We start from the raw sequence: 10546 nt of genomic DNA, 5'->3' as shown, positions 1-10546 counted from the left end.
AGAAAAGTAAGGGCGTCCCCCTACCGTTCCTCAAGTCTCTACTAGACTCGTTCTTGTGTGATGAGACCAACAAACCTAAAGCTCTGATACCAAGTTTGTCACGACCCAAAACGAGCCGCGAGTGGCACCCACACTTATCCTCCTATGTGAGCGAACCAACAAATCTAAACCCCAACGTTTACCAATATATAAATTTTGAATAACGAAATATAATGCGGAAGACCAAAACTCATTAATATAACCAATAAATAAACTTCTAAAGTATATTACTTATCATCCCCAAAATCTGGAAGTCATCACATCAAGAACATCTATCCTCAAATTTCTAAGTCTAAGAGTAATTAAGAACTAAAATAAGTAAAACGATGGTCCATGTCCGAACTTCAAAGACATCAAGACGCGAAGAAGAGACTCCAGCCCGAGCTAGGAATAATAGCTCACCCTAAAATCTGACATGCTGAGGACTGGCTAGAGTTGCGGACGAGTCGAAGTCACTGGTGCACTTGCTGCACTCCACAAAACAACAAGAAGAACATAAAAGTAGGGGTCAGTACAAGTACTGAGTAGGTATCATCGGCCAACTCAAAATAGAAAGCAATATATATAGAATAATAATGCAAAACTGACCACAATACTCAACAGGTGACAATCAACAAGTACAAAAACCACTGACCACAACCTCAAGCACACCTATGAGGACTCAAGCCTCCACACCATACTCATTTGGGAATTAGATTATTTGAAATTGAGTATATTAACATAATTCAAGGTTACTTCTCTTTATTCTTATCGTGTCGGAACGTGACACTCAGATCCCCTAATGCTACGTGTCGGAACGTGACACTCCGATCCATCTATCCTGCGTGTCGGAACGTGACACTCCAATCCATTAATACTACGTGTCGGAACGCGACACTCCGATCCACTAATCATGTGTGTCGGAACGTGACACTCCGATCCATCTATCTCATTATTTTAGTTCATCAAGCTTTCTTTATGTCAAGCATCATCTTAATAGAGAGGATTAAGATTAAAGATTCAACAATCTCATCATTCTAACCACCACAATTATACGATCACAACATACAAACACACAATCAAGTATATGGAAGACTTTACAATACCACCCAATACATATCAATCGCTATTAAGAGTTTACTATCACATAGCATAAACCATAACCTACCTCCACCGAAGAATCGTGATCAAGCAAGCTATCTCCCCAATGCCTTTTGCTTTCCTCTTCGTTCTTCCTCTCTCGCTCGTTCTCCCTCTCTGTCTTTTTCTTTTTCTTCTCTAGATTCTTTTCTTTTACCCTAATTATCATATAATTCATTATGATAAAAGTAACCCATTATTTATTTCAAGGTTATCTCCTTTAACCCTCCAAGTAAATAAATTATTAAACTTACCCCACTAATTTCATAAAGTTTGTCATGAATAGTCCAAAACACCCCTTTAAAACTTTTAGCAGAAATCCGACCCAGTTGGGGTTACGCAACCTGTGACGGTCCGTCGTGTCTATGACGGTCCGTCCTGCAGGTCCGTCACAAAGTTCAGAGAGTTAAATTCTGTAAAGGGTTTGTGACGGTCCGTCGTACCTACGACGGTCCGTCCTGCAGTTCCGTCGCGAAGTTCAGAGAGTCGATCTCAGTACCCAGATTTTCAGAGTTTAAGTGTTTTGGAACGAAGCCCCTCGACTGTCTGTCGTGCCTATGACGGTTCGTCCTATTTGTCGTCGAGGGTAATGAGAAAAGTAGCAGAAGAAATTCACAAGTATGGGACGACGAAATCCATCACGGGCCGTCGTGACCATGACGGTCCGTCGCGTGGTCCATCGACCCAATCAGTTTTTATCAAAATAATCTTACTGCTCGAATCAACTAAACATGTCGTTACAGTTAACCAGATATAGAGTCCAAGATTTGATACCAATGTTAGAATGTATGCACCACTAGTGATCTGGGGACCAGGTCCCTCGACAGAATAACAGTGTAAAAGTAAAATGCAGAGAATGAATAGCACAATGTAAATCAGGCATAACAGTTTTACGTGAAAACCCCTTGGTCAATGGCGGTGAAAACCATGACCTGTCCTCACAAGCTTTTCAACCTAAACTTCATTTCACTCAAATGGAGCAACAATTCAAATTACGACTTCTTGCAACCAAGGAATTTACCTCTAAATCCCTCCCCCTTCAATGTAGTAACTCTACCACAACGAAAGCAACTAAGCAGATACTACACTACCCACTAAGCTACCTAACTCTAGATTTAGAATTTGAGTAAGCAGATACAACACTGATAACTGAACCAGTTACCCTTAACTGACGTAGACTTTTAGATGAACAGAACAAAAATCCAATTCCTTTATTACATAGGGATAGATTTACAATTTAAGCACATAAGATACACAACTCTAAATAAAACAAGATGTTCATCACTCCATCTGTTCTCTTATTAATATGAGCAGTGTTCTCCCTTGAAGATGATCTTCTCTTTTCAAGCTTATGAATTTGTAGAGAAAATCCATGTTTTGTTTGTCAAATCTTGAGTTTGTGCTTTATGTTTAGAGATTTATCAAAATGAACAAAAATTCTTTGGGACCGCCCATTGGCTGAGAGCCTCTCTCTCTAGAAAGACGTGCACATACCACATTAGAGGTAATAACTTTTTTGACAGTTGTTTGTCGTCCTTCAACATAAGCAGTCTTGTAGGACCTGGTCCCTTGTAAATTTTTCTTAGTAAGTTCTGAGAAGACGTGTTGCTCTCTCTCCTTTTGAATAAATAAATTAACTTGTTATTTGTCATGTTGACTAAGTCAACCATAAAGTGTTATTGACTATTGGACAAACAACTTCGTCCATTCTGATTGGTGTAGTACGTTGACGCCTTATCAACCTCTAAAACGATAACTTTACAGATGTATCCCATTATAGATCTAGATGAGAACACACTGTCAGGGACCAGGTCCCTGCACTTGTAAGGATTATCAAAACACCAATAATATATCAGGTTAAATTGTCCATTTGTTACCTTTAAATGATCGAAAAGGGGTTGAAATGAAAAAAAAAAATCTATGTGTTGAACATGATGATGTGATTTGCCTTAATGTAACCCTTAATAATTGAATGATCATATGCTTGAAAGCATGATTGTGGACTTGAGTTGTGTAATTAATTGTATCTTCTATGTGGTAAGATATTCTTGCGTGCATTGATCGTTTGGGCACCGTGATGAGACATGTGATGATTATAAGGCCAGGTTCTTTATCGAAAAATGTTATTAGATCGAGGTCTTTGTCGGTGAGAGTATGATTTGGCTGACGTAATTACCGGCGAGTGTTTATATGCCAAGTTCATTTCCGACAATGGTTATAAGCCCGATAAGAAATGGTTCAGGCAAGAGATTGATCATTGTGACTTGATGTATTTAATGCGTATGTGTGACTTGCTTGATATCCGATGCTGATGTACTTGTTATATGTGACTGAACTACTTGACTTTTAGGTTGAATTACTTGATTCCTTTAATGGTTGAGTTGTGATTATTGAACTGAGAATATTGGGCTTGTGAGTTGTGTATTGTAGAATTGCTATGTTGGGTGATTTCAGAGCAGGTTGTAATTTGAGGAGGTTCAGTTGTAGAGATTGGGTATTTATTTTATATCTAGTTGCTTTGTTTAATAGGTTGCTTGCTGGGTACCATGTCATTGGTACTCACCTCTTGCTTCTACACTTGTGCAAGTTTCAAATCCGGGTGTGCGTGATCTCTTTCTCTTTCTTCGATCTCGGGACTTGTCAAGGACTTGAAGAGGTTGTTGTTTTTCATTTCACGGGCCCTCTTTTTCCTTTTTCTTTTACATTTTGTTCTATTTGGAAAATAAAGACCAAGACTTGTATTTATTTCTTTTTTTTTTTTTTGTATTTAGTGGTTTGTACATGTGATAATCAAATTTTGGGGTTTTTTAATAGAAGAACAAGTTTTCCGCTTTATCTTGTTTTAATTTTTCTGTTTTCCTCTTTTCTTTCGTTGTTGTTGGGTTGAGGCTGACTTGTCTTCGTGAAAATAGACAAGTGTCGTCACGTCCATTAATATATATATATATATATATATATATATATATATATATATATACACACACACACACACACACACACACACACACACACACACTTTAACAAAAAGAAGAAAAATCGGTTTTTGTATTCATTTACAACATTTGATGCAAACATCAGATAACGGGAGTATTGTCGGCAGAGGCGGAGCCAGAATTTTCAATAAGGGGGGTCAAAATCTGTAGAAATAGATAGCCGAAGGGGGTTCGACATCTACTATATATACATGGAAACTTATTTTAACCATGTATAAATAATATAATTTTCCGTCAAAGGGGGTTCGGATGAACCCTCTTCTATGAAGGTAGCTCCGCACCTGATTGTCAGTCTAGTTGATGTTATTGTCGCGTAGCTAGAAATTTTACAAAGAGTGTCCAAGTATTACATAAGTATTTTTTTATGAATGGATGCATTGAAAAATTTAAAATTAAATTACGTTATATTAATATTGTTTTGCTTTTTACGAATAAATGTTTCAAAATTTTTAAAGCGAAACTGCATAATATTTAGCTTTAATATTTGTGCTTAATTTAATATGAAGTGAACGAACAATTAAAAAAAAAAGAAGAGGGGGAGTCGAATTAAGCTTAAAATAAAATCATTTTTATGTTTCAAACATTCACTAATCTGATGACAATAATAATGGCAAGACATGAATAATGGAAGAAGAATCAAACAAGTTCTTTTGTTTGCTTTTAGCAATTTTATAGAAATAGTTTAGAATTTGTTTATTAACTTTAAATTGAATAATTACATTTAAGTTTTATTTCAAATTTTAATTAAAAGAAACGATAATCAAAATTCATTGAAAATTCAATTGTCTATTACTAAATGTAGATTTCTCATTAAAAATCGTTTTGATGAATGACATTTGAATTACTTAAAAACTAAAAATAATAATAACTATTGATTAGAAAGTAATTTAATTAGCTTAGACAAAAAAAAGGCAAGCTAATAACTAGAGTAACAATAAAATAGGTTATTAACTGATTATAAAATTTAACGGTAGGGATTCAAACCCACGCTAGCGAGCATAAGAGGTGAACTTCACACCACTGGGACACAAAATCTTCTTGTGTTAAGCATGTTCAAAATATTATATTCAATCATTTTTAGTAGCATTTTACTCATATATTGTATAATTTAACCTCGGAAAATTGTAGCTCCGCCATTATTTGATATTACATATTTGACATTAACTATGAAGATACCACGTTGATATCTAGTACATTGGTCTTATGAGGTATGTTCTTTTTTTGTGTTAAGAATAATTTAATTCAAGTCATAGTTATCATTTTTTTTTAAAAAAATCTGTTAGATATATGTATATGTTAAATGGTATAAAATGTGTATATTTTAGATAATATTTTGTCACTTATAAATGTTGTTGTTGATTTAGAAATTGAGAAAATGCATAAGTATCTCCTTAGACTATGACCGAAATCTCAGAGACACACTTTAACTATTCTAAGGCCTTATTACCCCTCTGAATACGCGCCACAATTGTGTGGAGTCACGGAGTGTGCCACGTAAGACAAAAGGTGTATAAAATTACAAAAAAATAATTTCAGAGAATAATAGGATCTTAGTTTAATTAAGGTGTGTCTCTGAAATTTTAGTCATAGTCTAGAGAGGGTACTTGTGCATCTTTCCTTTGTAAAACGATAAATCATGAGTTTGATTCTTGGAGTGTTTGAAAAGTGCATCTGGTGATACATCAGATAATATGTGCTTTGTTTCATATAGAGATAAAGGTGTATGAAATGATATTGTTGTGGTTTATCATAATTTCATATTATGCATGTATTGTCATGTATGAACCAATTTACTAAAAAACACGCTTAAAAATATTGATGAACTAAGAAAATTATTCTTCAATTTGACAAAAGCATACACAATGCAAGAGTTTGAGAAATTAATAGAAAATATAGATAAAATAAGTTCAAAATTGCATACATATTTAATTTAACTTGATTTTAAAAAATGATCCCTGTCACATCACATGCAATGAACTGTTAATCAGTAACACTGCATAATTTATAGGAAAAATAACTTAAATACACAACTATAAGTTTAGTATTCTCTAATTTTTCCTTTTTTTTTTTAAATATTACATAATTCCCTTTTTTTTAGTTTTAGTAGAAGTTTATAGATACATAGCCTTCTCTCTCCTATAACACACACTTCTCCAATATCATGCCTATTTTTTCTCCACTAAAACACTCAATCTTCTGAATCACTTTTTGAATTTTGAATTATTAATTTTAATTAAAAACGTTTCACAACATTTAATATGCAATTTTGAATTTCAAAATTCAAAAAATTTGAAATTTCTGAAAATTGGACCATTGTTCTCTGGTTCTTCTTCTTCTTCTTACTCCATCATCCGTCTATAGTTCTTCTTCTTCTTCTTAATCCATCATCTGTTCTTATTTTCTTCTTTTTTTTCTTCTTGTTCATTGCTATATTACATCATCCGTCTCTAGGTCTTCTTTTTCTTCTTACTCCATCATCCGTTCTTCTTTTCTTTTTTTTTTGTTTTTGTTCATTGTTCTATTACATCATATTAATAGATCCTTTTACTAATAGAAGAATTTATGATTCGGACGATGAAAATTGGAAAGAAAATAGAAAAAAGTCTTTGCATGATCCTATGAATGTTCGGAAGGATTCAAACAAAGATTTTGGCGAATCATCTAAATCAAAGGTTGACAAAATACACCAAAAAAAGAGAAAAGAAGCAGCAACCATTGTTGTTGAAATTAGTAAAAATTTTAGTAAAGGAATCCCATATGTATCATGAATTTTTGAAAATTGTTATCATGTATCAGACAATAAGTTTAATACATAAGTACTCAGTGTGTTATAGTGTGTTAGTCGATGCATTGATACATGAATTAGATGTGTATCATATGATTTCCTATGTATCAAGAGTTTTTGAAAATTGTTATCATGTATCAGTCAATAAGTTTAATAACTGCGCCATCAAGTGTGCTTGCTGATACATATCGACTCAGTGTGTTATAGTGTTTAGACGATGCATTTATACATGAATTTGATGTGTATCATATGATTTTCTATGTATCACGAGTTTTTAAAAATTGTTATGATGTATCAGTCAATAAGTTTAATAACTGGATGTTCATAAAAATGTCTTCAAACTAGATGATATAATCTTGAATTTTCAAAATTTGAAATTGCTATCCAATTTCGTGCTGAATTAATGCTTATTAATGAACTGTTACCGTAATTTAAGCTGATTTAGATAACAAATTTAAATGTTCCATTTTTCCCCCTTTTAATCTTAACAGTTTTAAGTTACTGTGTATCATTACCATGTATCACAACATACTAATGTATCACGCCACAGCAATTTTAAGGGATTATTAGTAAATACTAAATTTGTCGGGATAGAATGTAATTATTGTATTACACTATGAGATTCCTTAAATTTATACTAATTTATAAATAATGTTATTCTAAATTTAAAAAAGTTGTTAGCGATGTCTTTCTGAAATATATACATTAAATAATTGAAACTAAAAAGCAAAAAACACGATGAAGATAGGATAAATACGTCGATAACTAACAAAGTACAATGAAAAATGCGAAGGAAAATAAAATTTTATCGAATCGTATAATGGTTAATATGATTTTTTTAAAAAAATGTATCCACTTGCTTATGTTTTACTCCATAAGACTAACAATGTATTTTAATAAAAAGATGTGTCAACATAATACTTTCATATAATTATGAATGGTGCTAGAAGGTTCACACTCTACACGTATGTGCACTTTGAATGTGTAGTTGGAAAAGATTTTAACATGATAAAATTTATTGTAGTCATTATATTGATGTTATTGTATACAGAAACTAATATGGTGGATAATAATTACTGCTCAACTTATTATAATAATACTAACTTTTTCAAAATACTTAAGCAATACAGATTGGACCATTGTCATGAATAAAAAGATGACTTCTTTTTTATGTTTTATTAGCCCTCTTTTATGATCTCTTATTGTTCTTGCTTTCATCTTTTGTTATACTTTATTCGTACCCTTTTAATTGTTATAATCTTTTTTAAAATTAAACAATTAAAATTTTATCTAATATTTCATGATGTATATTTGACTTTTCGTATATTTTTTAAATATCTAAATATTTTGTTTAAAATATTAAATTAATGTAATTTAACTTAATTTTTAAAATTAGTCAATTTGACTTTCGAAAATGCAACATGACAAATAAAAATGTACGGAGGGAGTATATTGTAATAATACTCCCTCTGTCCATAATTACTTGTCCACCTTTTTTTTTTATAGTTATCCCTTATTACTTGTCCATTTTAATTCATCTATTTCTTAATTAATAGAAGTAAACTAATTATTTTTTAATAAGTATGCCAATTTAAAAATATAAAAAGGACAGATGAAGTATTTTTTAGATTAATTTTACAAGATGCGCACATCATATTTCTCGTAGTGCATGGGACATTATGATCTTAAATTGTTCAAGAAAAAATGCATTAATTATGTCATCATGTTGACTAATATTAATCCATAAAATGCAGCATTTACGAAAAGGACTTCTCCTTTTTGCTTATTTTCCCTTTTTTCTTTTTTTTATTAAAAAATTTATTTATTTTGATGAATTTTTTTTTTGTTGTTGTTGAAAGAACATATGGAGAAAATAAGTAAATGTGATTAAATTAATCTTGGTGATTGCGTTGTTTCCAATCCCTTATAGCTTCCAACACTGCTTGTTTTACCATTTGGGCATCTATGCATTCAATTTCTCCTTCCTTCTGCAATAGTAACAATTCTTTTAGTCATATATATTTTTTATATTATCACTCAATGTAATTTAACTTCTAGTATTAAGAAGTCACATGTAATCATAATTTTGTATTATTATCTCTATTACAATTTATATTTCGTTTTTTATTTAGTTTTAAACAAAATAAAGTACTTCTATTTTTAGTAATAATTTAACTTTTATGTTCTCATTTTATCCTAATGAGATGATTTTATAATTACAGAAATATCTTTGACTAATTTTACATTACAAATTTCAATAATTTTATTAATTATATATTCTAATTCTTTAACTTAATGTCCAATCAAACACATTCAAATAATGGAATGATATGGTTAACATTTGTTCACTCGTGAGTAATTAGGTACGTAATCCTAAGCTAGCTAGTGTCTTGTAAAAATTACCTCTACGTAACTATCTTAATTGGTGATATGATTGTTAAATGTATTTGATTGTATAATCAGGTGAATTTCACACAATTAAACTTCTTATTAATGTTACTGATTGCATATTTTAAAAAGAAACCAGTAATTTTAGTAAACGAGTTTAATTAATTTGAGTTTACTAATCGAACAAATGAAAATATTGAAATATTAATTAGAATGAGAAGTATTAGCTTTTGTAATGTATTAATTATCTCAAAATTGAATTGATATGCGTGTATAATACAATCTTGTAATTTTTTGTTTTCTGAATTTTGTCGTAAAAGACGATCACAATGATGATTTATTTTTCTCTTCTTGATTATTTTAATTAATAAAGAATATTTTAGATCATTAATTAAATGTTATGTCAGAATAAAATTGATTAAACTATTCCGTTAATACAAAGGAACATCTTATCATATAATTTTTCTTAAAATTAATTTCTCATATGATTAAAATAAATAATATTTATTTATTTAGAAAATCAATTTCCTCCGTGAATTCTAATTTTCTTCAATAAACTAGTCGACAAATCAAACTCTTTTCTTTTATATTGAAAATTAAATTAAGGTTTTTGGTGGATAAACGTGAAAGCTACTTAAAAGAAATATTATCCCAAATATCATCCCGTCTAAGTCTAACTAGAGGAGGTTTTGGGTGCACCAATATAAACATAGCTCAAATATAAGGTCCAAACTAAATTTAAAAATTGAGAACCCTGGTCTAGCGGATGGTAACTCTAATTTCTATAAATAGCACTAGGGAATTTCTATGCTTTTTATGGATGCACTGTTAACTATATCTTAATTTCTACCAGTTTTTCAAAATATATATACATATTATTAGGTTATTAGCATTTTAATATTAATATTTAACATATTAAATTGCTTTATTTTGGAGTTATAAGAATGAACATTGGAATGGATGACTTCTACATCATCCATTAGCATTGGTTATCCATCAATGTATTTCATTCTTAATTCCTCCATTACTCTTTGTAACCTATGTAACCTATGTAACTCCCATTGTAACCTATGTAACCTATGTAACTCCCATTGTAACCGATGAAACTCCTAAGGACATTATCTTCACTATTTACTACCTCCATTATCTTCTTATTCATTGCTAGGAAGACTTCTTGTAGTATAAATAGTGGTAGTCTTCATTTGGTTTTAGAGACACACAA

General features: G+C 31.0%; 1 protein-coding gene across 2 annotated transcripts in view; it reads right to left on the bottom strand.

Annotated features, from left to right (window-relative positions):
• Window positions 1–8722: 8722 nt before the first annotated feature.
• LOC107029835 (transcription factor bHLH61-like) overlaps window positions 8723–10546 on the bottom strand; it is a 12236-nt gene continuing 10412 nt past the window's right edge. For both annotated transcript variants that reach the window (XM_015231280.2, XM_015231282.2), the window contains one exon: window positions 8723–8924. In XM_015231280.2, the coding sequence (XP_015086766.1) occupies window positions 8829–8924 (96 nt within the window). In that variant the 3' untranslated portion in view covers window positions 8723–8828. The remainder of the gene's footprint in view (window positions 8925–10546) is intronic.

Source organism: Solanum pennellii, chromosome 9, assembly GCF_001406875.1.
Source record: "Solanum pennellii chromosome 9, SPENNV200".
In the NCBI taxonomy this organism is placed as follows: domain Eukaryota; kingdom Viridiplantae; phylum Streptophyta; class Magnoliopsida; order Solanales; family Solanaceae; genus Solanum; species Solanum pennellii.
The sequence above is the reverse complement of the archived record's forward strand: the minus strand, read 5'-3'. Positions and strand labels throughout refer to the sequence as shown.